This window comes from Alosa sapidissima, chromosome 19 (assembly GCF_018492685.1).
Source record: "Alosa sapidissima isolate fAloSap1 chromosome 19, fAloSap1.pri, whole genome shotgun sequence".
Classification (NCBI taxonomy): Eukaryota; Metazoa; Chordata; class Actinopteri; order Clupeiformes; family Clupeidae; genus Alosa; species Alosa sapidissima.
The window spans coordinates 14,252,126-14,270,065 of NC_055975.1; the positions used below are offsets into that span (position 1 = coordinate 14,252,126).

Here is a 17,940-nt window from a genome sequence, read left to right on the forward strand (position 1 = left end):
AGGTCAAATTCTCTTTTCTCTTTTCCTCAGGGGTTCCTTGTTGGTGGAATGAGTTGCCCAGTGCTCTCCGTTCCTGTGATAGTTTTGGGTCTTTCAAGAGGGGTCTAAAGGCATATCTGTTCAACATGCACTTAGTTTATTAAGCGTTTCTTATGCGTTATGGTTTGTATATTATAGTATTTATTTATTTTCATAAGGCTATTGATTGAATTGACATTGTTTGCTGTTCTCCTTGCTGTAGTCTTACCAACTTTTTAAATTGTTTACTGTTAAACTTATTATTAATTATTGTATTGTTGCTATTTGTATGTCGCTTCGGACAAAAGCGCCAGGATATCGGTCAGGTAGATGAGTTTAAACTCATCTTTCGCTATCAATAACATTCATGATAGATTAAGATTAAGATGACAAATGTGAGCACTGATGATAGGATTAACTATGCAACTATGAGCAAAAGGATGAGGATACTATCATTGATAATGATGATTATAACAAACACCTAGATGCATGAAAGCCCTCATGAGATCCCAGGTAAAGTGGCACTTCAACAGCACTTGCTACCAGCAGACGACTGCCCCCGCTGATCCTGCGGTCTCTCTGCCAGACTACAAAAGGACAGCAGCTGAGTAGCTCCAGGACACAGCTCACAGCTCTTGTTCACCACCTACATCAGACAGACCCTCATCCAACATATCATCTGCCACGTGCAATTAACCTCAGAACTGCCATCCCATAGCAGCCATGCGTTTTCACATTACTTATGAATGATGCACGCTGTGCTTGAAACAATTATCAGACCAGGCTGTGTTCCATTCTTTAAGATGTTTAGGACAAAGATGAATCCTCTCTCTCTCCCGCTGAGTCAGACTGGAAACCTACAGTGAGACAGCCCAATGTTCTATGACATACTGCTCTAGCCAGGGTTCCAGAACAGCTGACTCAGCATCAGTGTATTCATTACACCTCTGTTAACGCTGTCTGCTACCCTAAACCCATGGGGTTTACTGACTGTTATCAGCCAAATGATTGGCAGCAGCACCTGGGCTGCCGAGGAGGTTCTTAACTAAACAGAGGCTTTATTGAGATTACTTTCCTCTTAATCAGTCCATTAAGGTTAATCTGAGGGGGTAATGGCCTCCAGCCCAGCCTGTCTGAGGCTATTGATCGGCGCAGAGCTGGAGGTGAGTGGTAGGCCCCCTAGGACCAGGGATGAGTAATGGCCTCAATTTAGACTGCAGAATCCCACAGAACTCCACAGAACATCTCAAGCAGCTTATAAAAATGTACCCCACCTCACCCCTCCCACCCACTTTCTTGCAGAGTTCTGGAATATTGGTGATCAAACAAGCTGTCAATGCTTGCAAATATCATGCTGTTCTGTGTGGATGATGGCTTAGGTCACAGAGTGTATAGGTGACATGAATGTATACACTTACTTTACATACCATGTACGTGGTATCAGAATTGTGGGGAAAAGAATGAGAAAGAAGCAAAGGCCTAACGAGGGTCCTGTTTAAGTTCATACTGTGTGCTGATATGGCTAAGGCGAAATCATCTGATCTGAGAGCAACTAATATCAACTGACCAGGGGACCAGTTTCCAGAAAGCTTCCTGATGCACCCATAGTCATGATATAGTGCAGACTGCTGGTCTGAATAGCCTGAGGTGAACTGATTGTAACACTTTAAAGCTTTTTGGAAAATGGTCCCATTTCTGGTATAGGACAATTAGTGTACACACCTCTTTAGAGTAGGGTGGACAGCCAAGGTCGATGCCATCTTTCAGAAGTTTATCTCTTATCATGATCTTCAGTTTCAGCTTTGGGTAAGTCACTGGTTCTTGACAGTGTCCAAGCAATAGATTGTTGTTTCCCGGGGTGAACCTGGATTTTAATCCACTGCTATCCCATGTGGAATCTGTCCATAATCTAGAGTCCTTATGGTTGCCTTCACTTCTGAGGGATGTTGTGTGTGGGTTTGATATCGTAACCACCGGTTCTAAGGTGAAGTAGTGCCCCGGGGCTAATTTCTTGTCCTCCTCTTTCAGTCGCGACACAGCATTCAGCACCTTTATCCTGTGGTGCGAATTGAACACGCCAATAGCGTCCAAGTCGGGCTCCCCAATCTGTTTGCAAACTTCCAGGTCGTCGTAGCCGTTATCTACGAAAGATTCGACATACTGGCAGAGCTGGAGAGCTTTGAGCCACTCGAAAACGATGCTGGGGCCGTTACTCGTCATGTTTGAGCAGCGGCGGAAAGTCTCTTCGGTTCAGGTGTGTGTTTACATTCTCCGGCGCTCAGTAATCGAGCATGTCGCGGCACAAAGCAGTCAGTTTGGTTCCTACAGCTCCATCCTTTCCAAACTAATCCGGCGGGGTGTGAACACCTTCCAGGTGACGTGTCAATAAGGTTCTAACAGGAATCTGGTACCTCTGAATCCTGTCAGGTGCGGAGTACCATGCATCGCATATACATTTGATACGGACGTGCCAGTAGTAGTAGGCGACTTATTAAACATATATCTGCACAACAACGAGATCTAGCTCAGCCGTAAACTCATGCCGGCGCTCCCAGACAGTTACACAAAATAGTGGAGACACATTGTTTAATGTCTGGCGTCCGTACGCATGACTTGATTGCGCCACTGTTGTTCTCGTCAATGAAGCCCATGTAACATTTTCCGTCCGTTGAGCTCGCAAAATAAATCAACTCGTTAATGAAAAGTGGTTTCAAAAGCTTCTCTTATGCGAAAATAAGCAAACATAAAAGGTTTACCCACCGATCCTTCCATTTCTGCTTTCAGCCCAAGAGAAGTCTGGAAACCACGGCGCCGGCATTGAACGGTGGCATATCTCCGTAGTGAGATGTGACAGCGAGCTTGCCGTTGTTCATTTCTTCTGTTAGGCTACTCACTCGCTCATGTGGCATGCGCTCTTGACAGCATTCTCTGCAATGGCATTGCGAATCTGTGGACGTCACAGAGTTTTCTTGTACAACTGCTCACTTCTCACAAGAATAAAAACAAACCACGTCTAGAAGTATTAACACAGGGCCCATGTGAGTCCCACTTTACTCACCGGAATGAAGTTTCTTCTGTTTCGGTACCACATTAGGCGCGCTTGGGTTTCGCTCAGAGCATATTGGACACTCTTTGGCGCCACTCTCAGGAAAAGAAGGATTGATAAAATATGATTCAACAAAAACTATGCATTATTTTTCACACCATTGTTATCATATCGTATTGTAACCATAATGACAAAAATATGACCTAGTTAAAATGACGACTATTGTAATTTAAAATGTTCTATGAATACCCAACCCCCCCCCCCCCACCCCCCAAAAAAATCGTCCTCATAAAAGCTTATTTTATTGATAACAAGCATAGTTAACTTCTGGAGGGGCATATTTAGATTTGTGTCAGACATTAACCATTGAATCAAGTTATGGTGAATACATCTCCAGATGAAATCTTTGGTTTGACAAATAAACATCTAACACCATCTGTTGGTGGCACCAGTAAGGACAAGCAGAGTCTATTGGATCTGGCTATCCTCAGTGTCTGGCTTTTAGCAAAAGTCAAACACACAAACAGTTAAGGCAAATTGTAGGATTTTGCAGTGAATATAAATTCTGAATGAAATGACACTACATCACCTCATTCACATTCAAATTATTTAGGCTATTTTTTCTGGCTTGATAAGATATACATTTTTTTGTTGGAAGAGGAATGAGGAGATAATGAAATTGGAGTCTGGAGCATAGAATTTTTTCATTTTATGGGCTGAAGACTCCTCGTCAGTGTCAGCAGACTATCTGCTGGTCCCAATCTAAAGGCTCACTCTCTTGTGCCAAGCCAGCAGATAGGCTCCTCACCTCACGACTAGAGGCAAGAGCCATGCAGTGCTCGAGTTTGGAGCTCGATAATCATAGTATCTTAAATCTGCTTTAAAAGACCATTTGAAACTCATGCAAGCAAGGCAGAGCTATTTTTTTCTCTATTTTTTTTTTTGCCTATAAAACACGCTCTTTTTACTTTACTTGAAAATAACAGACCTGAGACATCTAAGTAATGTGTTGGGTAAAATGTTAAGCCTATGCCAAACCAAGATTTCTGCGTGTTGTTTTATTCTTGCTGGTAGGGAGCCAAACCCAAAGCTGTTTTAGTGTCATTCTCTGGACAACCCAAGGTCACGAGAACAACTTTTATTTTATTCTATCAAGGTTTGTGGAAAATTTGCAGACTGCTCTCTTTAAGTTCCACTTCTAAATCTATATATGAGCTGTTCAGCATCATAGACACAAGTACACAATTGGCCTTTGAACCACTGGGTAGCTCAATACCTGATAAAACTACCGGTATTTTAGTACGCATTAAACTATACATTCCTATTTTTGACTATGATGTTTTAAAAAAGAAATCTTTGATATCCATCCAGAAATCTAACAAACACATCTGTGATGATCTTTCAGACTCTTGCTCTCTGTTCTCCGACTAAACGGAGTCCAACCTCATGTGATCACCACTACATTCCTCAGGAACAGCATGTGAGGCACGTGCACGACTAGGCAACCAGAGAAACCACAGAGACAGAGTAGGCCATCCACACCCCGCAATTTGAATACATTGGTTTTACATTTATTTTTTTCCATTGCACAGTAATGTCTATCAACAGAGTTTCTACATTGTAGGTGGCAGCAGATTAAGACAAACACCCATGTGAAAGCTTCAGAAAACTGTACAGTGAAGTGGCTACAACCAGAAAAATAAAAACAAATCGATGCAACTCCCCTCCAGTTTTTTTTTTTTTTTAAAACCCTCAGCAGGTGAGACGCCGGGGAACATTGGGCTCAAGCGACGTCTCAGGTCTGGTGCTGAGAGAGGGGCGTGCACTGGAGTGGGCTGCTTAGTTAGACAGAGAGGCCAAAAGCTTGCATGACAACAATGTTTTCTCAACGGAAAAAAAGTTATAGAACACATAAACAGAAAGAAAGATCCTACCTGCTGATAAAGTAAAGACATATCACTCAAATAAAAAAAGAAGATATATCAGAAATAAAAAATAAAGTTTACATTGGTAGAGCACACAAAAAAATAATCTGACGCTTTGATGAGAGACAATAATGAATGCTTCAAGTCTGTAAACGCTAAAGAACATGCTTGCTCCACCGAAGCTCACCAGCAGAGCTCCACCCATACAAATGGCGCCCCCTGGCAACACAAGCGCGCACTGAATAGCCCAACTATTCAGAACTGGATACAGAGCTATATCTAGATATCTAAACCGATAGCTAGATACACTCGCCACACTCACATTCATACACACAAATTTGATATTTTGAAAACGCAGTCTTCATTTTTTAAATAATATAATAAAAGTATTATATCTTGAAATATCTTGAAATTAAAAGTATATATATATTTTCAAATATATAAATATATTAGAATATCATTGAGCAGACACTGAAGATGAATCATAGAGAGACGGAGAGAAAGAGAGCCACTCCCAGATGACCTGCCTTCGGCACACCGGCCTGTATCCTTCAGCATCACGATTTGGTCCTTCACACACACGCACACACGCGCAGACACGCACAGACGCACACAGACGCACACAGACGCACACAGACGCACACACAAAAACTGCCAAAACAAAAAATGAAGAAAAAACACTTTGCAAAAAATTACAAAAATATGAATCAAAATGACTTCTGACAGAATTATAAATACAACATAAAAACTCATAGTGCAAAACCCCATATGACCGCTTGCACAGACTAAGAGCATGCGCTAGCGGAAACAAAGAGCTCCAGGCGGGAGGGAGTGACCTCACTGAGTGCTCTATGATGTCATCAGTTCTCTAAAAAGACCTCTCTGATTGACCGTCGGAGTGGGCCCCGCCGTGGGGCCACTTTTGGCAGCCGAGACCGAGAAAGAGAGAGATGGAGAGAAAGAGAACAAGAGATGGCCATCAATGTCACCTTGCTGACATCAGCACTCTGTGATTAAGACTTCAAGTGTCCCAATATTTACAACATTTGGCAGCGACTGATAGAGAAAACGCAAATGAACATCCAAACAAACATACTGGTAGAGTTAGAGAGAGAGAGAGAGAGAGAGAGAGAGAGAGAGAGAGAGAGAGAGAGAGAGAGAGGGAGGGAAAGAAGCCTTCAGCCAGAAGTCAGGGACAGAGGATGATGCTCCCACAGAGAAACAAAAATAACCGCAACCTCTCGCACTTCATAAATTAAACAAAACAGAATGTAGCCTAAATCAAAACCAAGTATTTCAAAAAGTGATCTGAAATAAACAAACTGATTACAAGGACAACAAAAAAAGAACTCCATTCGGGAACTACATCCCTTAAAATATACTGTATCTATGTACTTTGTATAAATATATGCAGACAGACATATATTCCTGCATATATGTACTTCCAGTAAAGAATACACATATCTGGGTTGGCATATCAGCATGGCAAAACAAATACAGGAGAGGGAGGTGGTGTTGGGCTTCAGCAGGTTTTGGGAGTTGGGGGTGGGATTTGGCTGAGGCGACTCTTTACACTGACCAAAATTAATCAGACACGAACTCTGGGAGAGACACATGCATTTGTCTGTCGTCCAGTCCACCGTGATGACGCCGAAACCGGGAAACATCACACAAATGAGACAAACATGCTGTTCAGCAGGAGACAAAGGCCCTCGAGGTGACGTGAAGAGAGTGATGTGGCATCACACGAGATGTATGCAGTGAGTGTCTGTCCCCAGCGCGTGCACACACACACACACAACCACACACACACACAATATACACTCTAGCACCCTTGCAAACAAACACACACACACACAATGACAACCACACATATACACTCTAGCACCCTTGCAAACAAACAAGCGCGCGCGCGCGCACACACACACACACACACACACACACACACACACACACACACACACACACACACACACACACACACACACACACACACACACACACACGGGTAGAGTTCAGCAGGAGAGGCCTGGGCTGTTAAGATTGTTAGCACACACTTTTTAACCAGGAAGTGCACAGACAGGCAAACGACTAATGATATGCCTCGTCACGGCCATTAAAAGAAAAACAGACAAGAAAAACACTTGACATCATACATACACACACACACGCACACACAAGCACAGAACCTGCAGCTATAGCATGTCTCTGGTGTGTGTAGTACTTCTCGATCGACACAGGTTGCAGCTCCCTCTGCTATGACCTTGCAGCTTGAGGCTGCATCTTCACACGTCTGGGACCTGACTGTCCACTTCATTAAATATCTGACCCAATTCTTTATGTGGGTCCTCATCAGTAGTACAGTGCATTCAGCGTGTCCACAACGCAGGTGAGGAGAGTGGTGTGTGTATGTGTATATGCAGATGTGTGTATGTCTACGTGAGGCTGATTAGAATACTAATGTGTGTTTTGGTGAATGGATGCATTTGCATTTTCTGTGAGTATACATAAAATGTGTGTGATGCATGTGATAACCTGTGTAAGGAAAAACATTCCAACTCCATATTAAGGTTTTTTTTATGATAAGATCCCAGCAAATCCTATCATACTGTAACAGGCAGAGTCTGCAAGGGACTCGAAGTCAGCTCTGCTTTGCTCTGCTTACATCCCCAGCCTGATCAAGGGTGACCCCAGCAAAGGATATGTGTTCCATACTGCAAACTACCAGCCCTTAGTAGGTATAATTAATGGCATTTTTATCAGGCTCGTCTTCAACATCAACAACATATTCTTCATCATCATCATCATCATCATCACAGTCATGACTGTCATAGAACTACTTCATCATTATCAGCATGATATCTTTGAATAAGACAATCTGGCTTTTTTCCCGTGAAAAAACAAAACAGCATGGGACGGGCATGGAGGGGACAGTGAGGGGGGCATGGGAGAGGGCATGGGGTGGGCGGGCGGGCAAACATATAAAATACACAGCAGATAAGCGATTGAAGTCACTGGATGTGGGAAAGAGAGGGAGAGTCTGTCATGTCTGCCTGTCGTGTCCTTCCCATTCCCTTCCCAGTGTCTGGAACTACAACACCCAGCATTACTTGGCCTCATCTACTTCCTGTTCTTTTCAGAGGAAGGAGGCATGAGATGTCCTTCATATGTCCTTCAGTAGTTTTTTTCTCTCTCCTTAACAGCAGTAGCAGTAAGTAGCAGTAGTAGTATGGCAGCGTGGCTAATGTGAACAAGACACACAAAGGCTGTTCCTCCTCTCCTTGTCTTGACAACTCCTCTTTCTCATGTTCTCCTCTGCACTCGTCCTCCCTCTCTCCTTCTCTCCTCAGCGCTCCGCGGGCTGGCTGGGGGCAGGGGGTGGTGGTGGTGGTCAGGGGTCTGTTGTGGAGAGGCAGGGGGAAAGGTCGCCGTCCCTCTGGTGCGCTTGTCTCTCCTCAGATGACCGAGGTCGAACGGGGCGAGTTTTGTGCTCGGATAAAGAAGTGGCAGTCTGTCAATCAGTCAGCCCTCCGGGAGGGAGGGAGGGAGGGATGAGAAGAGGATTGGAGGAAAAGGAGAGCAAGAGAGAGAGAGAGAGAGAGAGAGAAAAGAAGTGGAGGAAGAGGAAGAAGAGGAAGAGAGAGGGGATCTTCAGCCACATCGGCCCTCTGGCGCTGGCATCAGAGCTGGTACCACTTCTTATCTTTGTACTTCAACATCATCTGTGGTGGAAAGGGTTTAAAAAAAAAAGGGATAAGGATGGAGAGACACAGGGGAAAATGGTGAGAGAGAGCAGGAGAGTGTGCATGCAGAAATGGAGAAGGAGAGATAAAAAAAGAAATATCTGCTATTCACAGAAGATACTGAAAAGGCTGAGCTAAACTGCTGTGTCCTTGCTCTGAGGAGGTGTTGGTGCTGTGTGTTAGTGCTGTGTGAATCTCCTAAAGACAAGGCTTGTTAATGACACTACGGAGATGAGTAAAAGTAGATTAAATACATTGGCAGAGAGCTTGATATGTGGCTAGTCTTAGTCAAATATAATCGATAGACCTCCCTGAAACTTCAGTTTGTAGTTGGTGGCAGAGGGCAAAAAGAAGAAAGCGATGGCAGAGAGAGCGAGAGAGATCACAGTCACTCACGTCGTGGGCGTGTTTGGAGAAGGAGTCGGCGCTGGCCATCATGGCGGCCGTCCGCTCGTCCAGCTCGCCCAGTTTCTGCCCTCTCTCGTCTAGCGCCATGCGGGTACGCGCCAGATCGCCCACAATACCCGACGCGGCCCCCTTCATGCCCTCCATGCCCCCGGGCCCCGGGATGTGCTGCGCCAGGCTTCGGGACGCCTTACCCGCCGCTGTCTCCCCAACTGCCACACACAGAGGACACACACAATACATTTAAAGCTTTCAGACTTCAGCATGATTACAGCACATTCAACAAGTCACAGGACACAGGGCAAGTATCATCAGACAGCGAGGTACTTGGACATACGATTTATGGCCTGTGCAGATTACACGATTTTTTTTTTCTTCCACAATGGTCTTTTACGATCGACTGTGTCAGATTTGGCGATCAGAGAACCACAAATTCTTGCCGCGTCATGGTCGTAAGACTGGCCCCATTACAAGATCATGTAGCTTATCTATCGTAGCCTTCTCGTCGCAGGCAATAAATCGCAGGTCGTTGAATATGTCACATTACAAGACGCTTCCTTCTTCGGCGTCATTCCTGACTTTTCATATTCGGGCCCGACACTGGAAATTTGTCAGCACAACAAAATCTTGGCAAAATCGGGCTTTAGACATTGCCATTATACCAAGCAGGGTAGGAATTTCACGGCGGCCACGACTGCCATGGCCGTTGCCCCCTGCGTTGGCAGTAATGCCCCTTTGAAAATCAGAGGTTTACAGGCCACGGTGGCCTTGGTGCCCCCCTTCTTTCAATATTCTGCTTTGCGTCCTACTAATAGCGATTTTTATTTAGCCCATGGCCTGTCAAAAGAATCTTAGCATTCACAGCGCAAATTAATTTTGTCTTTTACGCAGTGGAGAAAGTGACAGCGCAAAAAAGAAAGTGCGTCCAAATTCACACATTATTCTCAGTTGAACTACTCGCAAAGTAGCCTACTCATCACACAGACAACACAAGTATCACATGAAAGAGCTTTTTCTCAGCTTTTAAACGATGTTAGCCACTAATTGCTGTGGTGAACGGTTCGCGAGAAAAGTAAATAGTATAATTTAATTTAACCATAAATTCTACTGAAGGTTTTGACCATCTCACTACCCCTTCATCTCGGTGGAATACTTCACAAGCCCTTCGTTTAACAAACGACAAACCATATATCGGAATAAACAGAAGACCTTACCGAACACAAAGGTGTAAAGCAGTCCCCTGTACAGTTAGCCGTTCCAGAGTAATCCAGTTTTGAATTTGCAGTAAATTTCGACATGCATGGATGTCTCTAAATTTGGGCTTTAAGTTTTACAATGTGTTTAAATTGTTCCACATGGTTTCATAACGGGCCAAATACAAAATAAATGTTACAAATATCGCCTACATATACGTCATACATGCACACACACATGCGCACACACACACACAAGCACAGAACCTGCAGCTATAGCATGTCTCTGGTGTGTGTAGTACTTCTCGATCGACACAGGTTGCAGCTTCCTCTGCTATGACCTTGCAGCTCGAGGCTGCATCTTCACACGTCTGGGACCTGACTGTCCACTTCATTAAATATCTGACCCAATTCTTTATGTGGGTCCTCATCAGTAGTACAGTGCATTCAGCGTGTCCACAACGCAGGTGAGAAGAGTGGTGTGTGTATGTGTATATGCAGATGTGTGTATGTCTGCGTGAGGCTGAGTAGAATACTAATATGTGTTTTGGTGAATGGATGCATTTGCATTTTCTTTAAGTTTTACAATGTGTTTAAATTGTTCCACATGATTTCATAACGGGCCAAATACAAAATAAATGTTACAAATATTGCCTAGATATCGGTAAATCAGAGGACAGCTGACTAAGAGTTTGAGAAAGTAGCCTTAATGATCACAAAATGATAAGCGTGCATCTAGGCTGTTTGAGTTTCTTAAAGCTGAGCTGTGCTTAAATTGTTCAATACATGATTTTATAACAGGCCAAATATAAAATAAATGTTAAATATAGTCTAGATATCTGTAAATATTAGATGATTTACAGTTTTATGTAATACGTCATGTTTCATGTTTTTGTAATGTTTCATACAGTGATGCAGGTCTACTGCAGTGAATAGGCTAAATACAACTTTGATCATTTTTATAGCCAACTACTGTATAGTTAACTTTGGCCTTGGTGCCCTGACATGTGGCCTTTGTGCCCCCCACCAAATATGCCCAACTGAAGGCCAAGTGGTGAAAGAATGGTGAAATTCCAAGCCTGATACCAAGTACAGCCATTTTCATCCATACAATATAATATAAACAGGTGACCATCACTATGCTTAATATTAAGGGCAGGGTATGTAATCCCTTCTGCCCAATGGTAGTTCACATACCCCCATAAACTAATTTACAAGCTTAACGTTCAAGTTGGACTTGTTTACATGGCACGATAACATGGATGTGTGCTCAGTTCAGTTCAGTAAAGTAGTTCAGTCATCACAAGGATCTATTGGCTCAAAGCACAGAGGCTAGCGGTCACGCTAGACACAGCTAATTAATGACCGTAGGAGAGTGGGGTTATGTACAGCCAGCTTTAAGACTGAAGCGCTATAGTGTTGTCTGTGGAGGTAATGTGAGAGTCTGATTGGATCTCATGAGGCTGTAGGATTAAGGGGGGCGGAGTACTCACACAGGTCCTCTCTGTCCAGAGACTGCGCTCCTCCTCCAAACAGACCCTTGAAGAAGCCTCTGTTGGGCGCCTCTGGAGTCTCCACAGGAGTGAAGAGCTCACACAGCATCTCCTGTGTTTTCACACACACACACACACACAAAACACAGCATTTATCATGTACATGTACTCCAAAACAGTGCTATAAAAACACAAATACACACATCACACCCATCCATAAAAAAGAGGTGTGTTCAAATATTTAGACAGAAGCAAATATTTGTGAACAGTTTTTTGTTTTCTTTGAGTTCAGTCTGTTCCCAGAGAACTTCTCCTCGGACATACAAGGATACTGCACAAAGAGTTAACTACTGTAGCATTGAACTTGAACAATTTGGAATGTTTAAAAACGTAACAATTCAAAAGAAAAGGTGTTCGCCTAAACCGTTTGCCTCAGTTCAAAGAATGTCAACGCACTTCAGATAGACCTGCAGCATTTTCATTCATGCACAAATAAATACACACCAGTATATCCAAACACACACACGCCTATAAGCAAACACACACACACACACACACACCTGCAGGTTGTCGCAGGTCTCTTGGCTATAGGTGAGGCGCTGTATCTCTGTGGGGGAGGTGAGGTACAGGGCCTGGCCCAGGTTGGAGAAGCAGAAGGTCCTGGCGATGCGCATGTCTGTCAGGGGCAAGTAGTTCACATCCAACAGAGGCCGCAAACTCGGCAGACTGGGAGAGAGAAAAGGGAGAGAGAGGGGAAAAAGACAGAGAGAGAGAAAGAGGAAGTTAACATGCAACGATTCCTTTTAACCTCTACAGAGACCAGAACCAACAGAGCACCCGCCAACCGTCACATTCCCTCCACCATGTTTGATAGATGGAGTCAGACACTCCTCCAGCATTTGGTCAGCGTCTCCCAAACGGTCTTCTTTATGATTTGTACACTTTAGATTTGTCTGTCTGTACCACTCTCCCTCTGTCGTCTCTGTGTTCTTTTGGCCATCTTAATCTTTGCTTTTTATTGGCCAGTCTGAGATATGGCCTTTTCTTTACAACTCTGTCTAAAAGGCCAATATCCTTAAGTCACCTCTTCTGATGATGTTGACACTGTTGTTTTGTGGGTACCATTTAACAAAACTGTCTGCTTCCTAAACTAGACACAAGTGTGTTTGTTCTCTTGCCCAGTTTGGCACTGGGGCCGCTCACTCCTTTTAATGAATTGCCTTCAAATCATCCATTTCCTTCTACAGTTGTCACTTACAAAAAATAGCTTTTCCTTTAAAAAACAAGGGAATGTCTAAGTGACCCCAAACCTATGAACAGAAAAAAATGGATAAAACTGAACTGAAATGACTGACTGGTAGCAAAGAAAGACCAGGAGAAGAGAACAGATTGAGCAGCATCTACCTAGCTGTAGTTTTTGAAGTATAGCTGATTATGTCATTGTGTATGATGATTGTGTATTATGGCGTTACCTGAGCGCCATGATGTGCCCGTTGGCACAGAAACAGGCGATACAGCAGCCGGTGTTCATCTGCACCACGTCGGCGCGCAGCACAAACGAGGCCTCGGTGATGTTGTGTTTGAAGACGCTGGTCTGCGCGGGCAGCACGATCACCTCGGCCTGCTTCTCCGAGCAGAGCACCACGTAGTGGGTGTCCGGCGCCCCCTCCTGGCTGCCGGAGGGAGGTGAGGCGGGCCGGCGCCGCTTCCAGCGGTCCTTTTCCTCGCGCTCGTCCGGCAGGTTGGGGTCGTACCACAACTCGTATGGCGGGTGCAGGGGGGCGCCGGCCGAGTCCAGCGTGGCCATGGAGAGGATGCCGCCCTTCAGGCGCGTCACCACACCTACAGGACGGAGAGCAACAGAGAGAGGGAGAGGGAAGAGAGAGAGAGAGAGAGAGAGAAAATATATAGAGAAACAGCGGGGGAGGAAGGTTAAGAGAGAGGGCAATAAGGATCCAGAAAGACAATAAGATGGGGTCCCAAATAAGACACACACAGACACAGACAGACAGACAGACACACACACACACACACACAATTATTTACTTCCTAAATGACACACACTGGGATACCCACCTCCAAAGGAGACGGCGGGTGCCTGCTGCATGCGTAGCTCGCTGCTGGCGGGCACGGTGAGGGGCAGCACCAGCATGCTGCCCTGCGAGGTGCCCACCCACAGGCTGGGCCCCGGCATCGCCTCGCCCTTGCGGCTCAGGGTCTCGCTGAAGTGAAAGGAGGAGATGATCTCGCGGGATTCCCGCTCCAGGCTTGTTACGCTGGAGCTGCGTGAGCGGCTGAATGAGCTGTCCTTCGCATCTGCCCACGCACACACACACACGAGGGAGGGAGGATGAGTGAGTGTGTATAGTTAACAGGCCATTTGTGTGTGTGTGTGTGTGTGTGTGCATATGTTAATGAGATCTTCACATCCACAAGCACATGCACAAGGAGTGAATGTGTGTGTGCCTATGAGTTTATACTATCCTCTGTATCTGCAAACACATGCACAAGCATGGTGTGATACTGAGCGATTGCTATCCTTAGGTCTATGTGCACGCACTTAGGATTTTGTTGGTGTGCGTTGAGAGAAAGTGGAATAGAACATTATGCCCAATCTTCCAATATGTGGTTTAATGTTCTGCATTTCTCATTAGTGGCTCACTTTGATAGTAAAAGTATGATTCTATGTAATGACCAGGGCTCCGAACCGGTTCAAGGAACGGATTTTTACAGAATTTTACGAGGAGCGGAAACAGAAACGAAAACAAAATGGTCTTCAACTGTTCCGGAACAGAAACGTTATTCTGAAATCCACAAAACCGGTTAATAACGTTTTTTTTTTTTTTCATTCTTTATATAACAGCCTAATAATTTGATTTCTGCAGTTTGAAAAAAAAAAAAAAACGAATAAATGGACCTTTGGTCCAAATGTATATTTTGTCTTGCTGTTGTAATGTAACCTATCCGTCTGCCACTTCGGATCTTAGGCCAGCTCGTAGCGTAGGCTACTGAAACTGATTTGGAAATTGTTTGTAGCCTATGCATAATAGCCTATTTTGCCTGTCCACGCCTTGTCGTTTTAAAGTCGGGATTTGAATTGTTTGCGCAATTATAGCCTATTCTATGTAGAAGAGTTAAACGGGAAATGTGAGATAGGCCTTGTCAGCAACAGACAGGTTCGTTTATAAACAGGGTTGGAATTATAGCGCAAGCCTTTGAAGATCTCCAAATGGATAAAACTTAGGCTACAACCAGGTAAGGAGTTTAGCACGTATCCAGAAATATTTTTGATAAGAAATTATTTATAGTCATAGGTTAGGCCTACAGTAAGTCTGTAGGCTATGGGATGGATAGCCCATCTGAATGTTTTTGGATGCCGCCTGTGATTTATTATTTTTGGGCATAGCTACTGTATAGGCTAAATCAAGGGGAAATAATGAGTAGCCTACGTCTATTCTAAGGTAAAGTCCACAAAAATAGACTTGATAGGCCCGCCAAACAATGCTGGAACTTTAAGAACGAACGATATGTTGCGTTCCGAACCGGTTCAGGACCGATATGTTGGTGGCGGAACGCATGCAAGAACGAAAACGTTAAACATAGGCCTACCAGAACCGTTCGGAACGGAACGTTTGAAAAATAATTTCGTTTTCAAGCCCTGGTAATGACTGTATGATATCTGTACTGTCCCTGTGTATATCTGTGTGTGACTGTATTTAGAGATAAGCAGGAATATTATGACTTTGCAGTGTTTCACTGTTCTGCATGGCTGTGTCAGTAGCTATCTGCTCCGGATTGCCAGGTTGCCACTAATCAGGGTTTGATTCAGTGTAGTCCACGTGAGATGGGATGACCAACGCCATCTCCCGTCAGCCTGGAAGGATACTTAAACCCTAACTATTTCCTTGTCTAGTTAGAGCAGCTGATGGATCTTTAGGTGAAGTCATGCTGTCTCTCCCTTGATGCGCATCATTGTAAATAAACTCTGTTCCTGATTTTTCATATTATTGGTCTGACTGGGTCTCTATTAAATCTATAGTATCAAAATTACCATCAGCGTGTGAGTTCACCGAGTGATCAACTGTAGTTTCCTTAGTAACCGCTGCAGTGTGTGTGTGTAGTGAGCATGTGTGTATGTGCGTGTGTAATTCAAATGAATGTGTGCGTATGAGAAATGAAATAAGTCAGAGTCAGAGCCCTGATCCCAGGTAATTAAATACCCTCAGATCCCTCTGCTGTAAAAGGTGAGGAGAGGAAAATTAGACGGTACTACACAAGACAAAGTGGGTTAATGTCCACCAGTGACCGTTGACAAAGTGGGTTAATGTCCACCAGTGACCTCTGACAAAGTGGGTAAATGTCCAGCAGTGACCTTTGACAAAGTGGGTTAATGTCCACCAGTGACCTTTCAGTTGGTTGAGGCACCTCTCAGGCTTCCAAATGCGAAATACAAAACCTCACAAATCTTTAAAAGGGCACCCACTTTTTAAAGGCCTTCCACTCATATGTCCCAGCTTTTAGGATTTCAACAAAGATCTCCAGAGATCCACTCTTTTGACAATGTTATTATAGTAGACAATCTACTGTACATTTGACCCAACTTCAGGGTATATGGACATATCTACAGATATCTGCTGTTGCAATTGAAGCACTCAAATTTAAAAGGGAAGTATGTGAGGAAGGCTCTTTCAAAGAGGACGCCATCTAAAACACACAAGAGGTTTAGTAAGCAAAGCACAGACACAAACATTACCCACCACACACAATGACACCTTTATAGACGCACCACAGAAACCTCTCCAAACACACTTTATATGTCAACCAGCACAAACTCAATTGCACACATTCACACTCAATGAAGTGACCGTCCTCTCCAAGCACCAGCAGGGCTTTACTCTTGACACTCTGTGTTGCAGATGTGCACTTCAATCTCGCGCTCACTGAAGAGACGGTCATGCCATTCGAATACGGTCAGTGCAAATAGTCCACAGACCGCAGTGCAGTGCAGTGCAGTGCAGAGCAGAGCAAAGAGTATTGTAAGGCATCTTAGCGGTCCGCTTCGGGCCAGTGGGTGGAAGGTTGTGAAATTAGCTGGACTCTGCCACTACCTCGCTCGAGTGACTTTAAAATCACCTCAACCCTCTGCAACACTACACACCAGCCCCCCAAAGAGCACACACACACACAGACACAAACACAGACACACACCCATCAGCAGAGGTTGCCCAAGTAGTTTGAGGTGAGAGGGTTAAGAGTTCAGTCCACACCAAACATTTCAAACGCGCACCTCATTCCCCCCCAAGTGCTTAGGACAACCAGGGTATATCCAGGGGGTTTGGGGCGGGTTAGGGGGTGTTAGTCACTCAACAAGCCCAGACCCACACCAAGCTCCCAGCCTGGAGAGAGGACGTTAGGGAGAGGCATTCGTTAGACCTCTGTCCCCAGTCTGGAGGGAGGAGGGGATAGACCCAGCTCTCCAGCCCAGCTGACAGCTGCCAGGCTGGGGCCACTCACAGAGGTCGGGGGCCGACGGGGTCCGCACGATGGAGCTCCCGGCCCGGTTCCTGCTGACCTGGGCGGCCGTTCTTACACCACACACACGCTTCTTGGGCTGAAGAGAGCGCCGTCTATGAATGTGCTCAGCTACTGCTCACACACACACACACACACCAATTACACACGCACACATTAATGCAGGGCAAGATATAACACACTCACGATTTCTGAGCAGGGACACTGTTGAGCACAAACATACATTGCATCTTTTATACAAAAAACTAGCCATGGAGAAGCACAAACACACAATCACTTTAGAGAATCTGCACCTGAAAGGGAAGGAAAGCTCAGCTTACTGCACCTACAAACTAAAAACATAGCGACTAAAGCTAAGGCCAATCACACGCCTGGCTTACCAGTTTCATGTTTCTGATCAGGCACCGTGACTAGTTTCCGTGACATCTTCGCTGGAAAAGAGAAACATTCCTTGTTTACACACATGAATACTGAAGGCGGCTCAGGAGAAATCAGGGAGTTATCTACGGGGGAAAGCTGATCTGGTGTTAACGGCAGCGGCGGTGATCTTTCGGAGTGATTTCTAAGGAAATGAAGAATCGGCGG

The 17,940-nt window shown here is 44.7% G+C and overlaps 2 protein-coding genes across 14 annotated transcripts in view; both read right to left on the reverse strand.

Moving 5' to 3' along the window:
* The window catches only part of sash1b (SAM and SH3 domain containing 1b), an 80,705-nt gene extending 77,669 nt beyond the window's left edge, over window positions 1-3,036 (reverse strand). Inside the window, exon 1 of one of the 2 annotated variants that reach the window (XM_042072911.1) lies at window positions 1,741-3,036. In XM_042072911.1, coding sequence (XP_041928845.1) covers window positions 1,741-2,238 — 498 coding nt within the window. In that variant the 5' untranslated portion in view covers window positions 2,239-3,036. The remainder of the gene's footprint in view (window positions 1-1,740) is intronic. The other variant, XM_042072910.1, reaches the window with a different exon arrangement.
* Window positions 3,037-4,613: 1,577 nt separating this feature from the next.
* Window positions 4,614-17,940, reverse strand: part of stxbp5b (syntaxin binding protein 5b (tomosyn)) — a 41,491-nt gene continuing 28,164 nt past the window's right edge. For 5 of the 12 annotated variants that reach the window (XM_042072917.1, XM_042072916.1, XM_042072918.1 and 2 more), the window contains 8 exons: window positions 17,736-17,786; window positions 17,338-17,469; window positions 13,900-14,139; window positions 13,296-13,665; window positions 12,384-12,549; window positions 11,824-11,935; window positions 9,129-9,349; window positions 4,614-8,711 (listed from right to left, as the gene is read on the reverse strand). In XM_042072917.1, the coding sequence (XP_041928851.1) occupies window positions 8,670-8,711; window positions 9,129-9,349; window positions 11,824-11,935; window positions 12,384-12,549; window positions 13,296-13,665; window positions 13,900-14,139; window positions 17,338-17,469; window positions 17,736-17,786 (1,334 nt within the window). In that variant the 3' untranslated portion in view covers window positions 4,614-8,669. Of the gene's footprint in view, window positions 8,712-9,128; window positions 9,350-11,823; window positions 11,936-12,383; window positions 12,550-13,295; window positions 13,666-13,899; window positions 14,140-17,337; window positions 17,470-17,541; window positions 17,560-17,735; window positions 17,787-17,940 lie in introns of all 12 variants that reach the window. The other 7 variants (XM_042072927.1, XM_042072925.1, XM_042072924.1 and 4 more) reach the window with 3 other exon arrangements.